The 23,516-nt window shown below is 35.9% G+C and overlaps 1 protein-coding gene and 1 long non-coding RNA gene across 2 annotated transcripts in view; both read right to left on the bottom strand.

Annotated features, from left to right (window-relative positions):
- Window positions 1–14,962, bottom strand: part of LOC141561885 (aldehyde oxidase 2-like) — a 76,195-nt gene extending 61,233 nt beyond the window's left edge. The window contains exons 1-6 of the mRNA XM_074301970.1: window positions 14,821–14,962; window positions 14,018–14,110; window positions 8,799–8,950; window positions 7,702–7,795; window positions 6,784–6,893; window positions 4,582–4,766 (exon numbers count right to left, since the gene is read on the bottom strand). Coding sequence (XP_074158071.1) covers window positions 4,582–4,766; window positions 6,784–6,893; window positions 7,702–7,795; window positions 8,799–8,950; window positions 14,018–14,110; window positions 14,821–14,962 — 776 coding nt within the window. The remainder of the gene's footprint in view (window positions 1–4,581; window positions 4,767–6,783; window positions 6,894–7,701; window positions 7,796–8,798; window positions 8,951–14,017; window positions 14,111–14,820) is intronic.
- A 2,217-nt stretch (window positions 14,963–17,179) lies between these two features.
- On the bottom strand, window positions 17,180–22,696 carry LOC141560604 (uncharacterized). Its single transcript, XR_012487750.1, has 3 exons — window positions 22,633–22,696; window positions 20,178–20,264; window positions 17,180–17,252 (listed from the first exon to the last, which is right to left on the bottom strand). It is a non-coding gene; the product is annotated as an uncharacterized LOC141560604 (long non-coding RNA).
- Between the last annotated feature and the right edge of the window lie 820 nt (window positions 22,697–23,516).

The following is a 23,516-nucleotide window of genomic DNA, read 5'->3' on the forward strand; positions in this document are numbered from 1 at the left end:
CAAAAAGGTTTGTAGCAGCTCTTTTTGTAATGGCAAGGAACTGGAAACTGAGAGGATGCCCATCAATTGGAGAATGGCTGAATAAGTTATGGTATGTGAATGTAATGGAATATTATTATTCTATCAGAAATGATCTGCAGGATAATTTATTTCAGAAAGCCCTGGAGAAACTTATGAACTGATAGTAAGTGAAGTGAGTAGAACCAAGAGAACATTGTACACAGAAACAATAAAATCATATGATAATCAACTCTGATAGACTTGTTTTTTTTTCAACAAGGAAGTAATTCAGGGCAATTCCAATAGACTTATGATGGAGAGAGCTATCTGCACCCAGAGAGAGGAATGTGGGGACTGAGTGTGAATCACGATATAGTATCCTAGTAGTAACCACCTTTTGGTGGTTATTATACACTTGTGTATTTTTTTCTTTCTCATTTTTTCCCTTTTTGATCTGATTTTTCTTGTGCAGCATGATAAATATGGAAATATGTTTAGAAGAATTGCACATGTTTAACCTATTTTGGATTACTTGTTGTCTAGAAGAGAAGGAAGGTGGAAAGGAAGGGAGGAAAATTTGGAACACAAGGTTTTGCAGGGATGAATGTTAAGAAGTATCTTTGGGGGCAACTAGGTAGCGCAGTGGATAGAGCACCAGCTTTGAATTCAGGAGGACCTGAGTTCAAATCTGCTTTCAGACACTTAACACTTCCTAGCTGTGTGACCCTGGGCAAGTCATTAACTCCAGCCTCCAAAAAAAAAAAAAAAAAGAAGTATCTTTGCATGTATTTTGAAAAATGAAAAGCTATTGTAAAAACAAAAAAAACAAAAAAAGAAAAGAAAATTACCTAAAGCAAAGTTTCCTAAACTATGGGTTGTGATCCTATATGGGGTTATGTAACTGAATGTGGGGGTAATGAAGTTATGATTTATTATCAGCAAATGTTTGATTTGTGTACCCATTTTATATACCTATAAACCTGGGGTCACATAAAAAATTTCTTAGGTGAAAAGAGGTTGTGAGTGAAAAAAAGTTTAAGAGCCCTAATCTAGGAACCAAGAGGTTGACTTGCTCAGGTTGATATAGCTATTATGTATCAGAGACAGGACTTGATCAAGATTGCCTTTCTCTATGCACACAAATAGATATTGCTTATTTCTAGAGGGAACTCAGTCTGAATTCAAGATGGGAGTTGATTGTTGTTTGCAGAATGCATTGGAGGAGTCAAATGTAATGTTCATGTCAAGGGACAGAGGAGAGGATAAGGGCCCACAATATCAATGTTGACCTAGCCTATTCACCTTGCCCTATTCCCAAAAGTTGGACTGGAGAATTATTGATTTGTGCAATAAATTATTTGACTAAAATTCATCTATTATTAGTATAAAATAGCTAGTATAGCAATATATTAATTTATATTTTATATTTTATTTTAATATATATATGTATATATTACAGATTAATTATATTATTCCTTCATCAGAACTGCAGTAAGTCTTATAATCTGAGGGAGTTACTTACTATGAATTTACTGCAAACACTGAATTAGCAAATATCGAACCATTGCTCCTGAGGAAATACAGGGTTAGGTACCTGCATACCATTTATTTTAGCACTTTCCAGAGTGTTCTCATAAACAGGTCCATTTTTTCTTCTTCTTCTTTTTTTTTTTTTTTTTCCTGGATGTACCTTATTTATGGGGCAGTGACATGGCTCAGTGGATAAAATGCTGGGCCTTGATTCAGGAAGTCCTAGATTCAATCTGACCTCAAACCATTACCAGCTATGTAATCCTGTTTGCCTTAATTCCCTAGAGAAGGAAATGGCAAATCTCTCCAGTATTTTTGCAAGAAAACTCTATGGATTGTACAGTCATGAAAAGCCAAACTTGACTGAATAACCACACAATAACTCTATTGTAGATTGATTGTTATTGAACTCATGGTCAACAGCACCATGTTTATTTATGAATGACGCTGAAAGTACCCCAGATTCTGATTTTGAGATTGTAAGTAAATTTTAGTGAGTAGGTAAATTCATAAACAAAGAATTCTCAAATAATGATAATCTGCTGGATATAATTCCCATTATATATATTTGGATTTTCTAGTAGTTTACTAACATATCTATGTTATAGTCTGACCCTGTGGTAGCCATTATTCTAGCCAAATTAGACTTTTTTCTTCTTTGAACATATCCTACTTTCTCACCTACCTATAATGCTTATTTTTACTTATAATGTCCTTCCCCTCATCTCAATCAGTTAAAGCAGTTGTGAAAGTCCAGATCAAATGTCACCTCTTCTCCAAAAGCTTCCCTTATCCCCCTCAGTATGTACATCTGCCTGAATGACTAGGAAAGGGGGAGGAGAGGATATTTCTCTCTTCCCTTTCCCTATAGCCCTTTGTATCTTTCTAATGAGTCCAGTTCTCCTTATATCATGGTGTTACGTATGTGTGTTTTATTCTCTACTGGTTCTTTGAAGACAAGGATTGTCTTGATTATCTTTAATAGTAACAATAACCAACAATAAACCAACCAGTTTTAATATTTGCAAGATACTTTGTACAGATTTATATTAGTTTTAATAGTTTAAAACTGAACCAAGACTTTTGGGACATCTGGTTTATATTATCAGTGTTTGATCATCCCAACAATCTTGTGACGCAGAATCACAGCAACTTTAAATTGAGAGGTGGAAGAAATTTCAAAAATGATGCATCAAGTCCAACCTTTATGTTGTATAATTGAGTAGATTGATTCCTGGAGAGATGAAATGACTCCCCTAAGATAGTAAGAGTAGAGTCAGGATTTGAGATGATCATTTGGTTTTTGTTAATTTGATTATTAATATGGTAATTATAGTAATAGTTTTCCTAATATTAAACCAGCCCTGCATTCCTGGTATAAATCCTACTTGATTATGGTGTATTATCCTGGAGATGATTTCCTGTAGTCTTTAAGATTTTAGCATCAATATTCATTAGGGAAATTGGTCTATAATTTTCTTTCTCTGTTTTCATCCTACCTGGTTTAGGTATCAGTACCATGTCTGTGTCATAAAAGGAATTTGGTAGGACTCCTTCAATCCCTATTTTTTCAAATAGTTTATATAGCATTGGGGCTAATTGTTCTTTAAATGTTTGGTAGAATTCACATGTAAATCCATCTGGTCCTGGGGATTTTTTCTTAGGGAGTTAATAGCTTGTTCTATTTCTTTTGCTGAAATGGGACTATTTAAGCAATTTATCTCTTCCTCTGTGAATCTGGGAAGCCTATATTTTTGGAGGTAGTCATCCATTTCACTTAGATTATCAAATTTATTGGTATAAAGTTGGGCAAAGTAACTCATTATTTCTCTAATTTCCTCTTCATTGGTGAAAAGTTCCCCCTTTTCATTTTTAAGACTAACAATTTGATTTTCCTCTTTCCTTTTTCTGATCAGATTTACCAAAGGTTTATCTATTTTATTGGTTTTTTCATAAAACCAACTCTTAGTTTTATTTATTAATTCAATAGTTTTTTTACTTTCAATATTATTAATTTCTCCTTTTAATTTTAGAATTTCAAGTTTAGTATTTGATTGGGGGTTTTTAATTTGGTCTTTTTCTAGCTTTTTAAGTTGCAAGCCCAATTTATTGATCCTCTCTTTTAGAGTCAGGATTTGAACCCAAGGCTCTAAGTTCAATATTCTTTTCCAGCACTAGGGAGTCTCTTTCCTTAACTACCATGTAAATACTTGGTTTGGGTATTTTTCCCATGTTACAGATGATGAAAGTCAGGCTCAGAAAAGTTTCTCGCCCCTTGACAAAGTCAAATAGCTAGTAAGTATTGGATGCAGATTTGAACCTTAATCTGAGTTTAATACTTTCTCCCTATACTATTACTCACCTCTCTTTGTCTTTGTATCTCCTGCAGAACTGTGTCTAACCCTTCAGAGTTGGCAGAGATACTGGAGTGGTTTGCCATTTCCTTCTCCAGCTCATTTTTACAGATGAGGAAACACAGGCAAAGTTAAGTGACTTACCCTGAGACCTAATAAGTGTCTGAGACTAGATTTGAACTTCCTTACTTACTCCAGGCTTGGTGTTCTATTCACTACACCACCTAGCTGTCCCTCCTGATAATACATAGTTGGGACTAAATAATACTGTCAAATTGAGTCAAAATATTGACTGACTATTGGTAGAGAATTTTTATGGATACTTTGTATTTAATAAGTTGTTAAAATGTAATAAATATAAAAGCTCCGAATAGAAAGTTAAATTCATCCTCATATTATAGTCACAAAATGACAACTTACTGATGGAAGGAACATGGCTCAGTGGAAAGAATGGGTCTGGCCCTAGTGTCAAGGGAAATGGGTTCAAATCTTAGACCTATCACTTACTACCTATGTCACTTTAGGCAACTCATTTATCTTTTTAGGTCTAATTTGTAAAAAAAAAAAAAAAGGGGGGGGGGAGTGATTAAATGGATTCTAAAGTCTCTTTTAGCTCCATGTGCATTAACCTGTGATTGTTTTTACATCATTTGTTATTGCTGAAGCTGGTCTATTTTACAATGAGGACACATGGTACCTTCCTAGGAGCTGCTGGCAGGATTTCTGTGCGCTGACGGTGGTGGATCCTATGCCTCCGTAGAAAATGCTAAACCCTTCAATCGTGTCTGTGCATTCTTTAAAAAGAACTCTCATTCCACAGGTAACGTCAGGGAAAGCATTTTGCTGACACTGGGCCTGTCTGAATGCTGCCACAAATTCCCACTGTGGAAACAAAACAAGTTGTGAGTTTTAGATAGAGCAAAGAAGTGCAGTTTAGAGTTTTTTAGTCTTAAGAATTGCTCAGCCCTAACCAAGTGAACAATAATCATAATTATCATTTATATAGAGCATTAACATACCACTTTACTATGTTTGATATTTGTTTGATATTCACAAGCTCTCTCAGATGTAGATGGCACATAGTAGGCACTTAATAAATGTTTATTGATTGATTGATTTTACAGATGAAGAAATAGGCTGAGAGGGATTAAGTCACTTGCCCAGGGTTACATAAGCTAAGTACATATCTAAGATTTGAACTCAGATCCACCTGACTTTAGAGAGATGCTATTGCCTTCTCTTATTTACTCAATGTGGTGACCAGTCCATCACAAAGATACCTGGACAGATGTACTGTATATTACAATGTCAATGGTTATGTTATTCCTCAGCACAGAATGCTATTAAAACAAATCCTAGGAAACAGCTTCAATTGTATTAATATTCTCAAGTATATATTATAGACAGACATGATTGACAGAGAGTTGGATTTGGAGCCAAGAGGTCCCGGATTCAAATTTTTCCACTGATACATCTATGATTCTATGATCCTGGCTTAAGATCTTAGAAAACATAGTGAATTCATGTGTGTATATCTATATCTATATCTATATCTATATCTATATCTATATCTATATCTATATCTATATCTATATCTATATCTATCTGACTTGTTTACTTTGATTGGTCAGAACATGCTATTAATAAGGCTAAACAATATATTTGTTCTTCATATGGACCAATTTTCACTAGGAACCTTATTGTATAATCAGATGTTATTCTTTTAATCATTTTCTCAAAAATGCACTTTTTGATTATAAGAGGAATGAGGTAGGAGAATATGGATGGATTTTTTTCGTATCTACTGGTCCCAAATCAAGCTCCAATTGTTTGCTCTCATGACTATGGCCATTTTGTACTGGGCCAATGCCTGATATGAGATGACACATGACTGTGATTTTATTCCAAAGTTGTTCTTCCTTTTGCCTAAGTTGGTTTTCCCAAAAAAGATGAGATCAAAGTTTGTTAAGACAACTCTGAGGTATCATTACACACCTGTCAGATTGGCTAAAATGACAGGAACAAATAACGATGAATGTTGGAGGGGCTGTGGGAAAACTGGGACACTGATGCATTGTTGGTGGAGTTGTGAAAGAATCCAACCATTCTGGAGAGCAATCTGGAATTATGCCCAAAAAGTTATCAAAATGTGCATACCCTTTGACCCAGCCATACTACTACTGGGCTTATACCCCAAGGAACTACTAGAGAAGGGAAAGGGTCCTGTATGTGCCAAAATGTTTGTGGCAGCCCTTTTCATAGTGGCTAGAAGCTGGAAGATGAATGGATGTCCATCAATTGGAGAATGGTTGGGTAAACTATGGTATATGAATGTTATGGAATATTACTGTTCTATAAGAAATGACCAACAGGAGAAATACAGAGAGGCTTGGAGAGACTTACATCAACTGATGCTGAGTGAAACGAGCAGAACCAGAAGATCATTATACACTTCAACAATGATACTGTACGAGGATGTATGCTGATGGAAGTGGATTTCTTCAACATAGAGAAGAGCTAATCCAATTCCAATTGATAAATGATGGACAGAACCAGCTACATCCAGAAAAGGACTGGGAAATGAATGTAAACTGTTATTTTTACCTTCTGAATCCAATTCTTCCTGTGCAACAAAAAATTCGGTTCTACACACATATATTGTATCTAAATTATACTGTAATATATTTAACATATATAAGACTGCTTGCCATCAGGGGGAGGGGGTTGGGGGAGGAAGGGAAAAAATCTGAATAGAAGTAAGTGCAAGGGATAATGTTGTAAAAAATTACCCATGCATATGTACTGTCAAAAAATGTTATAATTATAAAATAAAATAAAAAATTAAAAAAAAAAAAAAAAAAAAAAAGAAAACTCAAAAAAATGATCCCTTATTTCTTACCTTTTCAGAGTGAGGTATGTGCACAGATTCCAAAATTTCCTCAGGTTTCAGGTCTGCATCTTCAAGGCCAGCAAGAAATTGCTCATTTAAAGGAATCTGACGTCTTCCTTCTGATGAGGAAAGCAACATTTTTTTTTTTCAAGAGTAGCAACAAATTAAAAGAACATGTACATGTCAACTGTAAAAAAGAACAGTAACTTAATAAAAGCTTCCTTGACACTATCAATCAGTGATAATTATTTCCCATGAACTTCATATAGCCTTAACTTAAATTTCTCATATTAGCATAGACTATGCTATATTATTTTATATCACAGTTTCCTGTTTATTATCCTGTTCTTAGACAAATCGAAATTGTATGTGATCCAAAGGTTAAGGAAAGATACATATATATGTATGTGATTTATCCAGCTATCTAAATTGTAAGCTTTATATTGTTCAGTCATTATCTATCAATCTATCTGTCTGTCTATCTATCTATTTATCTATCTATCTATCTATCTATCTATCTATCTATCTATCTATCTATCTATCTATCTATCTATCTATTTCATCCCTGGCTTACATGAAAAGAATAAGATACAGGAGGAATGCATACTCTCTTATTTCTCTTTCACCCCACTCTTTGCTAACCACCTTTGCTTATCTTACTAGGGAGTGCCCACTAAATGTATTCTGAGTGTGCTAAAGAAAGCTATTCATTCACTCCCACAAAGAATTCAAAGCTTTCTATATTGCATGTTACTCTAGTTTTGTATGGAGGAGACAATTAGAACTAGACTTTTTCCTCTGCCTCCTCTGCCTCCTCTTTCTTTTTCCTCTTCCTCTTTTTTTCTCCTTCTTCTCTTTTTTCTCCTCCTCCTCCTCTTCTCTTTTTTAAACTGGGACTATTGCTTTACTCATTGTATTATATCTTACCTTTGGAGATCAGATTGAGAGTGGCATTTCCCACAGCCAGAATTGGATTCAGATCTGAATAGCCATGTCGGTTTATGATGTGTCCTCCTAGGGACTAGTATAAGGGAAATAGTTTTCTCAGTCTCAGTCACTTTACTAGATCATATTTTTCATATTTTTATATATACACCCACACCAACATGTATGCAAAGCAAAGGGACTTTCAAATTATTTATTGTGTTGAAGTTGTAGCTTAAAGGTTGGTTCTCTTTTGTTTACAAAAAGTTCAACAAGAGTCCAATGTGGGTAAAAAAGAACTGGATCTAAGAATCTTAAGACTGTTCTTTGACATTCAGGCCTCAGTTTACACTCCTTCTTCCCATTTTCTCATCTGTACAATGATCTGGATTAAAATGCTTTTTGTTTCTTAAAGGCTATGATTCTTAGAGCAACTGAGCCCTTTGCTTACTTGCTATAGAAGGGAAACAAGTGACAGTGTGAATACCCCTCCAACTTCCTGGTTTGAATTTAGAGGGATCCTTTAAGGAGTGACATTATAGCATAATCTCTGTACCATCACTGGCCTTAGTACATAAAAAGACTTAATTGGAGACAGCACAGATGCTTGTCTAATTAGCTTTGTACATATAAAGATCTATTACATTATTTCACATGGCCTAGCAAAAATGACCAGCCCCTTTGTTTTGTTTGACTATGTTTTTTTGTTAAAAGGACTTTTTTTTCTTCTTGTCTTTTAATTGGAGGGAGGGGGGAAGTTAACAATAGTGATGGAGGGAGGGGGAAGAGAGGAAAGATGATCACTACTTTAAAATGTGCAGAACAGAAGAAAGTTCAGAAGGAAGCATAGATAAGAGGGATAGTTTTGAAAGTAATGTGTGGAATTATGTATTTTTTAAAAAAAATTAGTAAGTCAAGGAAGCTAAGTGATGTAGTAAATATGAGTCAGGTGGATCTAAGTTCAAATTTGGCCTCAGTTGACACTTACTAGCTGTGTCACTTGTGGGCAAGTCACTTAACCCTGATTGCCTGGGGAAAAAAAGGCAAATAGTAGGAAATGCATTTCACAATTTTCAACCCTCTTTTTGTGTGGAACTTACAGCCATGTTCCTTATCTGCTGTCCAGCCAAACTTTTCAAGTGCTTCACAAGACCCCGATATGTTCGTGTTTTTTCCTCTGGAAGCTTGGAGACTTCGTCCATCAGGATCTGCATCACCTGATCCAGGCTGCACCCAGCGCCTATTGTCAGTCCTAAAAGCAAATTATTTTCATCAGCAAGATGTAAGCATTGATTAAAAAAAAAATTAGATGTTGGAAATCATTTCACTCAAACCCTCTATTTCAAATAAGGAAACTGAGACCCAGAGAGGTTGCAACTTGCCTGGGGTCACACAGCAAATTAGTTGCACTGAGATTAGAACTCAGCTCTCCTGACTCTCAGCCCAATTCTCTTTCTACTTTCCCATGCTGGGTCATGCACAGCTGTCACTCTATAAATATAGGGGTTGAAATCAGATAGTGTTTAATGGGTGGTAAATAAAGATCACACAAGGGTGGACTTTGTGGTAACTTGTTTTAAAGGCAAAATATTTCAAGAGGCATGTTTTTCAATATACACCTAAATAGGTATAGTTTTATTTCCTGATTTTGGAACCTGTGTGCATTTTTAATATAGTAAGTTCTGTTTTAACTTCCATTAACAAGTTCAAGTATTCAAATACATAATCAAGAAAAACTTTTTAAAGGAAAAATTATTTAAATGATTTTAATGTCTCTAAAGGGTTGTCATTTTTAAAAAGTTTGTTTAAAAAATTTACATTGCTTTAACAAAGTGTTATCAATCATCTTATATTACAGAAATACAACTCCTGAACTTCTTTCTGTATATTTATCTGGGTTTTGTTGCTGTTGTCATTGTTCTTATTGTTATAGTCAGGGTATAGATTGTCACTTCACTCCCTCACTTCATGTAAGTCTTTCCTTATTTCCTTTTATTCTTTGAATAATCCTAACCCAACTTATTTTGGATTCTGTCCCTGGGACACTGGGTTCCCATAGTTTTTTTTCCTTATCTTGCATAGGCCTAGATAATTTTATCAGTTCCCAACCATTTCCGAACCATGTTGCCCATATCCATGCTTCTGGCTTTCTCCCTCCTTACTTTTCCTTAAGTACTCTCCTTCCCATTCCCCACTTCCCAATTCTATCTGCCTTTTATGGACTAGATTGTTCCTAAGGTCCACTTGCAGATTTTCCCCCCCTACATTGTAACTACATTCTGTGGAACTTACTTTGGTATTGGATATTTAAAGAAAGAATCAAAGAATTGGAATTCTCGATGTGGAAAATACAATAGAAAACCAATTGGGGGAAAAAAAGGGGATTGCTTAGTAGTAGTAAAAGTCCAGTTGATAACAGCTAACAATAGATCATCATGAGCCTATCCATTCAGAAATTAAAAAGAACTTAAAGTTTTCCTTAAAAACTCCATCATTTTTTATTCATATTTTTATGATTTATTATCATATTTTTATTCAGGGATAGAATCTGTAATTCAAAACTTTTTAAAATTTTGAAATTTGTTTTAACATGTAAATGGAGAAAATATAAAATATAAAATATTTTTTATCACTTTATGTGAACTTTTAGGTTCACATAAATGAAATTATTATTTGGTAGTCTTTTGGTTAATCTGATAAGAATGGGTGATCAAATTCATTTATTCAAATGAAATAATCCATTCTGGGTCCTGAATTATGCACTTAGTTGTCTCTACTTCCCTTTGGTGAGATTCTTTTTGTATACATTCACATTTCATTTTTTCATAATTACTAACACCCTTTTGATTGGGTTCTATTGAAAATGAGATATGGTTCTTGCTAGTGTGACAGAAAGTAGTCTTTTCTCTTAATTGTACCATGGAAACCACTAGAGGTCATCCATACTTAAATTTTGGGGACTTTATACCAAAAATAGTTCCATAAAGATGACTTCCATAAAAGTATAAGAATAACAGCTCACAATAATATAGACCCTTATCGTTTACAATCCTGGTGGGGGCCTTTCAATGTAGTTTAACTTGGATCTATGTGGATACAATTTAAGAAATTTATTATTATCATTAAAATCCTAGACAGACCAATATTCAGCATTAGAGTGACTATTATTCTTTTTCATTACATTATTGGTTTCTTAAGGTCAGGGACTGCAAGCTTTCACTTAATTTGCTCTTTCTCATGATGTCTAAATCAGTGACCCACTGATGGGTGGGTCATGATGGATCAATAGTGTTTGCTCATTCTTGGTTCTTTGCCATGTTCCTAATTTCACAAATAATAGAATATCAAGGGGTATTTTTTTCTTTCAGCTCACAGCAGCATCCAGTACCCTTGGCACTTAAAGTTGGGCCTTAGGATGAGAGTCATGAGTGACCACGGAATTATTAAAGCTTCAGGCCAGAAATGATCTCAGTATCTGGGCAGGGGGTGGAATAAAGGGAAAATTTTGCCCTACCTCAGCAACAAACATTGGATTTAAGTAGGGCCTTTTCTATTAGTCACTTTTATCTTTAGGAAAGAGACTTTAATACTTATGGGTGTCAGGGGTGTCTTTAACAAAAGCTAACCCAGGGGCAGAGCCAAGATGACAGAATAGTAGGAAGAAGTACAGTCACTCTCTTTACAAGACCTTCAGATATACCTAAAAATATACAAGACCAAGTCATGATCAGGAAATCTGAGGAAAAAAATCTGAGTCATATTTACAGCTCAGCTCTTCAAAGAGAAAGAGACGAGAGGTCTGTGAAGATGGGGGGGGTCTAGCTAGGAATAACAGCATGGCACATTCTAGTGCAGGGATATGCTGTGCATGAGAACAAAAGGCTGTTCTAGATCCAGCACAGAAAAGTGTGACCTTGTCTAGAATATAAGAATAGTTTCCAAATGGAAGCTCTGTTACTCACTACCCTGTTCTGAGTCACAGATTCTAGGTGACTGAATGGGAGATTTTCACCTAGAGATGGCATTTCAGGGGGAGGAATGTTGTGGATCCTAGGCTATGTACTGAGCAGGAAGCAAATTCAGAAGCAAGTAGAAGCTAAATCCAGAGTAGGATTTCATTTCCAGCCTCCAGACCAATCTACTGCCGGTAAAGGAATAGCCAGGGCCTGGAATCCCAGACCAAAAGGAAGTTTACATTTCTGTCACTCAGAACCTGCAGAGGTTTCCACTTGACTGGTTGTGACTGAGTCCAGCAGTAGATTTTGGTAGTTTATCTGGGACAAGCCAACAGATGCATTTCTCAGACTCAAACCCAGACTAGGAACTTGTAGAGTTCAGACCAGGAGGGCAGGGATCAAACTTGGCCCTGAATTAGACTATTTTGGGAGCCCTGGAAACTGTCAGGTCCTAGCCTCAGCTGTGTCTGAGGTCCTTATGTGCTAGGTGTCACAGTGACTAAAGTGTTGGACCTGGATTCAGGAAGCTCCAATTTCAAATACTGACTCAAACACTAGCTGTGTGACCCTGAAAAAGTCACTTAAGTTCTTTATTTTCTGTAAAAATAGGGATAATAGTTGCATTTACTTCCTAGGATTGTTATGAGGATAAAATGAGGTAAATTTTAATATGCTTTGCAAGTCTTAAAGTGTTATGTAAATACTAGTTATTAAGGAATAACACAAAATTTAATATTCTAAGCAAGCAGCAGTGAGGGGTGCAAGCTCAACCGAGACATTCCTTCCAGAAGTTCACAGTGTATAAAGTCCAAAGTCAGGAATTAGAAGAATGAGCAAACAAAAAAAAGAATATATGTATATAGCTATCATGGTGATACGTACATGCAAGATACAGATTCAAGAGAGTGACATTTACAAAGCCTTAAAGAAATAGATAACTTGTGCACAAGTACACCTAGAATTCCTAGAAGAAATGAAATAAGAATTAAAAATAATTAAAGATATATTTTTATAAATGAAGTGAGACAAGAAGAGAAATAAATTGAAAAGAAATAAAAGTTATGAAAATAAGAATTTAAAGGGGATTAATAGCTTGGTACAACATTATTCAAGTTACAAAACATGCTCAAACAATATTCCCTGAAAATTAGAATGGACCAAATAGAAACTAAGGACTCTATGAGAAATTAAGAACTATTAAAAGAAAGTCAAAAGACCTGGACTGAATTGATGACCATGCAAAAAGAGAGATGTAGACAAATGTGGAAGATGTTTTAGAGAGTGAATCTACAAACCTTGACAACTGGGGGTCAGGGGAGAAGTGATAGGTCCACAATCATTCCAAGGTAGTGAAATGGAAGGAGGGGGGAGTACTGCTGATTGAAATAGAGAAACTAGATATAATGGATTTAGGGGGAAAGTAATGATCAATTTGAGGAATTTATCATGCATTTAGTTTTAAATGTCCAATAAGTGATCATTGATGTTGGATATGTAAATCTGTGAGTCATCTGCATAGAGATGATGATTGAATTCACTGGGGTTGATGAGATTGCCAAGAGAAAATGTTCAGACAGAGATGAGAAAGGGCCCCAAGACAGAGCCTTGGAGAACAGCCACAGTCAAGGATGGAATATGTTTTGATGAGTCTGCAGAAGAGCTGGAGGAGAAGGAGTCTTTATAAAAATAATAGCACTTGAACTAAATCTTGAAAGAAGATGACTCTTTGAGTGGAGAAGGGAAATTGCTATGGTAATTTTTTTTTTTAAAGGAAAAGATGAATGACTGATTGACAACTATTGCCAGTAAAAGAGAAGGTAAAAAATCAACAGTGGGAAGACTGAGGTTACAAATATGACTAAATCTGTAAAGGGAGCAGCAGCAGAGTGCCCTAGAGAAGATAGTCAAATGTTCTTTAGATTCACCAGAGCCACCTGGGGTTTTTTTTTTTAAACTTTATTCCCGTTGAGTTTATTATATAATTATTTCTCCTCCTTGAAGTTTAAGGTCCAGTTTCCTGTAAAACTTCTAGAATGATGACATATGTACCTTCCCTTAAATTCTCAGTAAATATTTTTATCATAAATTTTTGGGTGGGGTTAGAGCTGACACAACATGCCCATAAAGGCTTATGATGAGATGATTATAATTATGAAGATTAAAAAATGAGATATCAAGACCACAAGTTGATTATACTACAATGTATTGAAGAAGCAGAAAATTTAGTGTAGTAAGAAAATGTCCTGGTTCTTTAGGCAAAGAAGAAAATATCAAGTGTTCAACTCAGCAATATTTATTTCCAGAAGTTATCACAGAGTGGTCGTAATCTTGAGTGATATTCTACAGGCAAACCAGAAACTCACCATCATTTGTTTTAGTCACCATACTTAGCTCAGAAATTCTGGCTGGCGAGAGAAGAACTGGGTGAACATGTCCTTGGAATTTCATAGCTGGTCCTAAAGGAGAAACACATTTTATAGAGGTTAACTGGAAAAATTCTTTTATTAAAATTTGGGGATAAAATGATGTACTGGGAGACAAAATGAGCTTTCAGTTCTTTTTCATTTTTTTCTTAACAGTAGTTTCATTGTCAAGACTAGGCAAGGTATCAGGGATCTTGACTGCCTTTGAAATTAGAACTCCTGAGGTTACAGTTATCCCTTCTACATCATAACTTTCCTTTCGTGGTTTCAATGTATCATGAGTCAGTGTAAGAAATTAAATGGGAAAATTTTGGGAGTTTTACAGAAGCTGTAAAGAACATATAAAGGCCAGCAGATGCTACAGAAAGATTTTAGAAACTTGGAAATGCATAAAATATATGTACAATTTTGCATAATATCTTTTAATACCATAATAATTCAGATCTCTTCTCTAGTACAATAGGAGGGTCAAAATTTTTTATGCAGATTTTCCAGATTGCAGGGGTGCTGCATCCCTAACTACTATAATGAGGAAGGGATAACTGTAAAGCTGCTTTTAATACTTAATAGCTGTGTGACCATGAGCAAATAATTTAGTAAGCTCAGCTACAAAATGGGTATAATAATACCTCTATTACTCACCTCATCAGGTTGATGTAATGAAAGTGCTATGTAAAATTTAAAAATGAAAGCTCTGTTGCTTTTGTTATTGTTATTCTTATCACTGGATTCAGAATACTTACCTACTGAAGTATTCCCCATGACAAGAGGAGATTTAGGATACTTTACTTTCAGCTCCAAGAGTTCATTTAGGTTTATAGGGGAAATCCAAGTAACCCTCTCACCATAGAAAGTCAGAGTTTCTTTATTGAGATCTTCTGCCATTCTCTGTGGGAAAACAACATGCAATTGTTGGTGGAGTTGTGAATTGATCCAACCATTCTGGAAAGCAATTTGGAACTATGCCCAAAAGGATATCTAACTGTGCACGTTCATTAGTCCAGAGCAATGTCTCTACTGGGTCTGAATCCCAAAGAGATCATAAAGGAGGGAAAGGGACCCGCATGTGCAAAAAATGTTTGTGGCAGCCCTTTTTTGTAGTGGCCAGAAACTGGAAACTGAGTGGATGCCCATCATTTGGGGAATGGCTGAATAATTTATGGTATATGAATGTAATAGAATATTATTGTTCTATAAGAAATGATCAACAGAATGATTTCAGAAAAGACTGGAAAGACTTACAAGAACTGATGCCAAGTGAAGTGACTAAAACCTAGAGAACATTGTACACAGCAACAAGAAGATCATGTAATGGTTAACTGTGTGGGTTTGACTCTTTTTCAACAATGAAGTGATTCAAGGCAATTCCAATAGACTTGTGATGGAAAGAACCATCTGTATCCAAAGAGAGAACTATGGAGACTGAATATGGATCAAAGCATAGTATTTTCACTTTGTTGTTTGCTTGTTTTTTTTTCCTTTTTTTCATCTATTGATCTGATTTTTCTTGTGCAGCATGATGAATGTGAAGGTAAAACTACACATATTTAACTTAGATTGCTTGCTGGTTTTTGGAAAAGTTGAGGAGGAGGTAGGGAGAAAAATTTGGAACATAATGTTTTATAAAGGTGAACACCTAAAACTATCTTTGCCTGTATTTGGAAAAAATAAAAATCTATTAAAAAACAAAACAAAACAACATACAGGGATAGTGCCTTCATTAGGCTATATATATGGTCAGTGGTCCTCTATAGAGAGCAGTTTTAGGGCATCTCCAGCCCTGCAGCCCTCCTGATGGTTGCTCTCTATTATCAGAATCTTATCCTTTGAGCTTTGAATTTCTTCTTATTTATTTATTTATTATTACGTCTTTTTTTTTTTTTTTTTTTTTTTTTTAAATTTACAAAACACATGCATGGGTTATTTTTCAACACTGACCCTTGCAAAACCTTCTGTTCCAACTTTTCCCCTCCTTTCCCCCACCTCTTCCCCTAGATGGCAAGTAGTCCAATACATGTTAAATATGTTTAAATATTGTACTTTATGTTAAATCCAATATATGTATACATATTAATATAGTAATCCGGCTACATAAGAAAAAGTGAATCTAGAAAGAAAGAAAAAAAACTGAGTGGTGCCTGAACACACAAGAAGAACCAGCAGCGTTTGAGAACTTTTCATGAGTAGGATCCTCCCAGAGTTCCTAAAGTAACCCTTGGGGAAGGAAAGGGAGAAGAGACCAGGTAAGACTTTTTTAGTCAGGGTAAAATGTGCCAACACATCAAAGGGCTGAGCCAGGAGACTGATGAGATTGATTATAGTCCTCTTCTCTAATAGAAAATTTGTCTCCATGACATCTCACAAGATCAATACCTACTATAGTATTTCACCCTATAACCATCCAGAGGTGATAGTGTTGCTTGCATTCCTCAGTGTGTGGACTCAAATAACAGTAAATGAACAAACTTACTGACCATGATGTGGGAGGAAAATATCCATAAAACAAAAATGGGAAATTGTTAAGGACCATGCCATGGGGCAGGTCAATTCTCCAAGAGCCTCCACAGCTGTGAATCATAACATCTGAAGGAGTTGCAAACCAGCCTTTGCTGACACAGATGTTCCTTGTGGATGGAGAATGAAATAAATTGGAAGCAGAGGGAAAAGGAGAGAGGTCAGAGAACACACTGCCTCTCAGTCATCTTGTATCATCATCATCCTCTCACATGAAAAGAGTCATTCTACAGTCTGAGTTAGACTTCCAGCAGTCACTGGTAGGTGGCTCCCATATCACAACACTTGAGAAGGAAAACAAAAATGCAAGCAAATCATAATAGAAAGAGTGGAAATGCTATGTTGTGGTCCACACTGAGTTCCCATAGTTCTCTCTGGATGTAGCTGGTTCAGGTCATTACTGCTCTATTGGAGCTGGTTTGAATCATCTCATTGTTGAAGAGGGCCACGTCCATCAGAATTGATTATCATATAGTCTTCTTGTTGCCATGTATAATGAAAAAAAAATGAGGATGGTTTCATTCAACTAAATTTGTCATGGTGATAGGTAAGCAGAAGAGAGAAATGCAATATGACTCACCAAGAGTTCTGGGGGGAAAATCAGCTCCTGTGTTGGGTCCAAAGGCTGGAACTCTTCTTTTATGTATAGTTGGGTACAGATCTTTTAAAAAGAAGGTAAAATTGAGGCATTTAAATCCAAGTGTATGGGAGAAAAGGATATAGTTCTTACCCTAAACATACAAAATGAACATTAAAAGAGATCTCCAATTTTCTGGCCCTCTGGAAGAGAAGGTTCAAATATATCAAGGTTCCAGGATTCTCCTCATATGAACCACCAAATGTTGGAGAGAAAGGTATTAACCCCCAAAATATATTGGGGTTTTTGACTAGTGTCACAAAGTATACCAAAAGAATTTGTCAGCTTAGACCATCAAGAAACCAATCAAAAAACAAAAATTTTATTATTATGTCATTGACAGGTGGGCGAAGATCCCAAAAAGAAGTTAGCCATTGTGATGCTTGGTAAGTAGGCTAACCCTAAAAGGAGTTAGCAAAGAAGTGGGGTACCAGTAGGTTCATTTATGGGAGAAAAATAACTTTGGAATTGACATCCTACCTTGGCCCTCTGATTGAATAAGTAGTTGTGGGGTCAAGATAATTTTGTCAATGCAAGAAATTCACAAGGAATTTAAACAGGTTCCATTGCACTAAAAGCCTACTAAGGATAAGAAAAGGCTCAATTAAATTGAAATTAAATAAAAATTATTTACTTAAGGAAATAATCCTGTCAGTGTTCCTCCTTACTTGCCTCAAGGCATAGCTTGGACAATAGTTCAGGCTCTCTCTCTAGTTAATTCTCTACCTTATCTAGACCTCACAGTTACTGTGTCCTTTCTGGAAACCAAAGTATAGATGTCAACCTTTGAGATTATTCCTTTGGTATATAAGCCCTCTCCTCTCCTTTGTTAATTGAAGGTTTATTAGAAACCTTGCCTATTTTATGATACCAAGTTCTCTAGGAACTTTGCAGGTCTTATGAAATCTTCCCCCTTATAAGAGGTAAATTCATTAGGAACTTTGACTGCCTTATGGAATCTTCTCCCTTGTTAAATGAGAATACTGCTAGGAAATGTAGCCTTCTTTCCTCTTGCCAGTCTAAACTCTCTTTTGGAACTTAGTCCACTGCCAACAGTATAATAAAATCTTTGCCTCTTGATTTGGAGATGGGTTAAGCCTACAAATCTACAAATTCTTTTTTTTTTTTTTTTTCCTGAGGCTGGGGGGTTAAGTGACTTGCCCAGGGTCACACAGCTAGGAAGTGTTAAGTGTCTGAGACCAGATTTGAACTCTGGTCCTCCTGAATTCAAGGCTGGTGCTCTACCCACTTCACCATCTAGCTGCCCCAAGCCTACAAATTCTTTTGAGACATCTTGTGACATCTGCCAGAAACCCCAATATGTTTTTGGGGTTCAACCCCTGCACTCCATTATTTTCATGTTCTAAGAATTGGGCTAAGCACTGAAGATTTAATTACTGTTACCAGCTGATTTCTCAATCCCTCCCTAAATCCATCAATTTGGTTATGCATGAATTTCATCCTGCCCAAGATCTTCTTTCAAAGATCTCATACAAAAAGGCAACCAAACCTCCTTTCCCTGGAAGGATTTTCTACCTCATTATTGTTGTTGAGTCTTTTTTTTTTTTTTTTTAGTTGTGTCCCACTCTTTGTGCTCCCATTTAGGGTTTTCTTGCCAAAAATACTGGAGTGCTTTGCCATTTCCTTTTCCAGCTCATTTGACAGATGAGGAAACTGAGGTAAACAGGATTAAAGTGACTTGCCCAGGGTCACAGCTAGGAAGTTAAATTTGAATTCAGAAAAATGAGTCTTCCTGATTCCAGGTCTGTCACTGTGCACTTTTATTTGTATTTCTTTGGTAACTCTTATTAATTGCCCTTTCTAAGCTACATCATTCTTTTCAATACAGAATATAAGTGACTTATCCAGAATCCATCTTTTCCTGACTCCAAAACTAGAATTTTATCACTCTCCAGTTGAGTTTTCTTTATATATATAAAATGGTATTGTTATGATATGGTATGGTATGGTTATTTAAGCTACCTACTTCATAGAATTGTTCTGTCAAATGCTTTTCAAATGTGAAATATTATATACACACAGTTGGGATGGCTTTCACTTTCCTTTTCTGAAAAAATTTTTGCTTCTGATGTGGCTTACTCTCTTCCCCTGTCAGGAGAAAGCTATTATCAGATAATTCTATTATAAGATAATTTCCAGACTATCTAGGAAGGAACTCTTTACTAACTCCCTATATTTTCCCTATAAAAGATCTGGTTATGATGAAGATCTTTGCTAATTTCTATTCAGGACTACTATGAAGTACTCTTTCTCTTCCTCATAGTGCCTTCCCTTTATTGGCGCTTTTCTCTTTATTCTGACTAACTCTGATTAGTCTAAATAACTCTAAGGCTCTCCCAACTCTATTACATATTTACCGTTCTTAGTGTCTATTGTATCCCTTCAATATTGTACCTCTTCTCCTAAATAAATCTATCTTTTGCCAAAGAGAATAACCATTGTGAATTTGTTACATGTTTTTTTGAACTAGATATTGCTATCCCGACCTCATTACTTCCACATTGCATAAAACTTCCTAAATATAAAAAGGCTGAGGATCAGAATATGAAATTGTAACAATGGAAAAATTAAAATTTTAACAGCTATATTTTAGCTCTGGGTCCACCTCCTCCTCTATCACCAACTTTTAAGCAATAACTATAAACACATGGGGCAACTAGTTGGCACCAAAGTGCACAGAGGTTAGGGATTGGGGCTAGGAAGACAAGTCTTCCTGAATTCAAATCTGCCCCCATATGTGTAAAGCTGTGTGATCCTGGACAAGTCATTGAACTCTGCCTCAGTTTCCTCAAATGTGAAACGAGCTAGAGAAGGAAACAGCAAATTACTCCAGTATCTTTGCCAAGAAAACTCCAAATGGGGCCACAAAGAATCTGACACTATTGAACAATAACAAAATAAACAAATGGTGGAGGGGAAGCAACTCACATCATTTTTCTGAGATGATAAAGTTAGATTTTCTTCTTGATCCAAACAACATTTCCCTGTTCCCTTCATTTGACAGCAGTTTGACTCCTAAAAAAAAGAGTGAAATCCTAAGATAAAATCATTTATGCATTTAAATAGGAATTCATCTTTAAGAAAATTGAGCAATTTATAATACAGGAATAAATTTGCTTAGCTACTTCTTCTGTAGGAGAACCCTTAATCAAAATGACAACTATGAGGACCTTGTATTGAAAAATTTAGAAAATTAGTTTTTTATATTTCATAGAATTTATCTTTTTCTTTTTCATTCTCTCACTGCTCTTTCTCTCTTCCTTCTTTCCTTTCCCTTTCCCCCTTCTTTCCTTTCTTTTTCCCTCCCTTCCTTTCTCTCTTTTTTTCTCTCTCCTTCCTTCCTTCCTTCCTTCCTTCCTTCCTTCCTTCCTTCCTTCCTTCCTTCCTTCCTTCCTTCCTTCCTTCCTTCCTTCCTTCCTTCCTTCCTTCCTTCCTTCCTTCCTTCCTTCCTTCCTTCCTTCCTTCCTTCCTTCCTTTCTTCCTTCCTTCCTTCCTTCCTTCCTTCTTTCCTTCCTTCCTTCCAGAAGGAAGTTTTAGAGATCTTTATAAACATTTGAGGAAAACTTGTTATAAATGAGTGATTTAGGACAGGTTAAACATTGATAGCTAATGAATTTTCATATGATGGTCATTCCCTTCTTCCTTTTCCTGTCCTATAACCTCTGTCCATCCTCTGTCTCTGCCCATAAGTGACCATTCTGCTCCAAAGTTTACTGCCACTTCATTCTGAATTTTTTTTCAGGATGTGATTTCCCTCAAAAGCAGGACAAAGAGGAATTAATTTATTTTGTAAAGTTAGTCTTTTGTAAGAGATAGTGTAATCTTCAGAGTTAGTATAAATTATTCTTATAGAAAGAAAGCAGATTTGGATTGACTCAAAAAGAATTTTCTTTGTAAGGTCACTTCCCTCTGTAGGAGAATTATTTTCTGCCATTGAAAATATCTTTAGGGTTTGTTAGCATCATGGTAAGCAGTAGAACATAAATTCCATGATGGAAGGAACTGTTCCTAGTCCCTTGCACATAGTAGGTGCTTAAGATGTTTTGAATAGCCTAGATTTGAGTGGTAGGTATCTATAGTCATTCTTCTGAGAGCATCTATGCTGCCATCCTCCCCATCCCTAGAAAGGGATAATATTCATGCCCAGGTTTTTTTCCATTAAGAAGACAGTTGTAAATTTTCTTTATTTCTATTCCTCAGCAAGTATCTATTTCCACTATGGTTCAACCCACTGTTTAATGAGTCTCACAAGCTATAAATCTTATTGCCCTATTTACTGACATTGGCTTGCCCTAAGAAAACTTGACAGAGCTGTTTGGAGTTTCTAAGGACCACAAGCTTCTGTCTGTGTGCCAACCACCAGCCCCAGGCACCTGCAGAGACAGCCCTGCCCTGTCTCTAAGGAGTGGCACCCACTTGTTGCCACATTTGTCCCCTTGCATTAACAAAAGAACTTAATACCAAAACAGAGGACATTGGGCTCTCATCCCAGAGTAACATGTCAATGTACTGTTGTGTGGGTTTGCTTAGTTCTACTGGATCTTGAAATCTGGTTTCTGGTCCTCTTTTTAGGATTCTATTTCCCATCTGTTTCCTTTGACACTTTTTCTTTTCTCTGTACTCAAATAGGTTTCTGTTTGTTCTTACTGACCTATTCTGGGTCTCTCACTAGATATCCTATGTAGGTTCCATTTACTTCTGGTTCCCTCCATTTGGGCCCAAATCCTTGGATAGCAATGGTGAGCAATCTACCTAGACAACATCTTGCCGGCTCCTTCTTAATTAGCCTGGTATTCAGAATCTGCCTACCTTCCATGTCCCATTTTATGGGATCACAGATTCTCCTCCTCGTTCTGCTCTTAATTTGCTATAAACATTGAGTAAATCACATTTTCGTATGGATTTAAATCTCTGGACAATGAGAGAGCTGCATGAAATATTCTTCCAGGTTCTTTTCAGTTTTGACATTCTCTGCTCCTGGGAATGACCTGGCCCCTAGCTGAGATCTTTTACTTATAGTATGTACTATTCAGTATAGTTTGGGCAGTCTGACTTGGATTCATTTTTGGCTTCCCTAACCCTGACCCATTAACCCAGTACTAACAAAGCACTGACCTCCTGCCCCCCCCCCAAAAAAAAAAATTGGTTATAATATCAGTTCATTTTCTTTTGGTCTTTTTTGATGGCTCCAAAATTTCTCTCTGATAAAATGTGCTACCTGCCCTCAGCAAACCAATAAAGTGCCAGTGAAGCAGTGTAAGAAACTGATATGGCTACTTTAACATCTAAACAACTCTAAGATTTTAAATCATTTCCACATCTTTTCTGGACATTTTGTGCATAATCTTCAGACTATCCTTCTGCACATCAGTCTCCCACTTACTGCACAGAAAGTTTTGCTGCTTTCCAGAATTGAGCGATATCCAGTGCAGCGACATAGGTTACCTGAAGATAGAGGGAATACAATTTATAAATGTGTTTTATTTTTAGGGTCTTATTTAGAAAGTTAGAACTGATCTGAATTTTTACTAGGATTTTTAAAGTCAGAAAATAAGGTTTTGATTATTTTTGTTATCCAATGAGAGATTTTCTTCTCTAATCAGAACAAAAAAAATATTCTCTCTCTTCTTAGGATCACTGTTCACTATTGGAAGGGACTTTAGAGGTCATGTAGTCTAACCTGATATGATCTATTCATATCAGAATATATCAATGAATTAATGATGATTTAGTAAGCACATACTATATGCAAACTGATTTGATCTATTCAAATCAATGAATTAATGATGATTGCTTACTAAATCATGACACAACTCCAACTGGCTCTCAAAAAGAAAAAATGAGGAAACTGGGGCTGAGAGGGATTTAATGACTGCCCATAGTCAATAGCTGGTCAAAGGAAAGATTTGTACTTAGTTTAGCTCTTTATTTACTATGCCACAATCAATTCTTGCCCTTGGGGAGCTTAATTTATCAATTAGGAAAACGACGATTATACATATATACATAAGTTAGGGTTCTGGGCTTTTCCAAGGCATTACATTTTTACACAGACTTAGTCTAGTCTTGGGTCTTGACTCTGAAAGAGTCAGTTTATCTTTTTTTGGCTTATTATCCCAATTTGGATTAATCCAGGAAAGTTTTCAAATTAAAATAGATATGGCTACTGTGTAACTTCAAATATGGGTAGCAGAAGAACCCACTGCCTTAAAATTTTTTATTTAACATTTTATTTTTCCTAATTATATGTAAAAACAATTTTTAACA

This window comes from Sminthopsis crassicaudata, chromosome 3 (genome assembly GCF_048593235.1).
Source record: "Sminthopsis crassicaudata isolate SCR6 chromosome 3, ASM4859323v1, whole genome shotgun sequence".
NCBI lineage: Eukaryota > Metazoa > Chordata > Mammalia > Dasyuromorphia > Dasyuridae > Sminthopsis > Sminthopsis crassicaudata.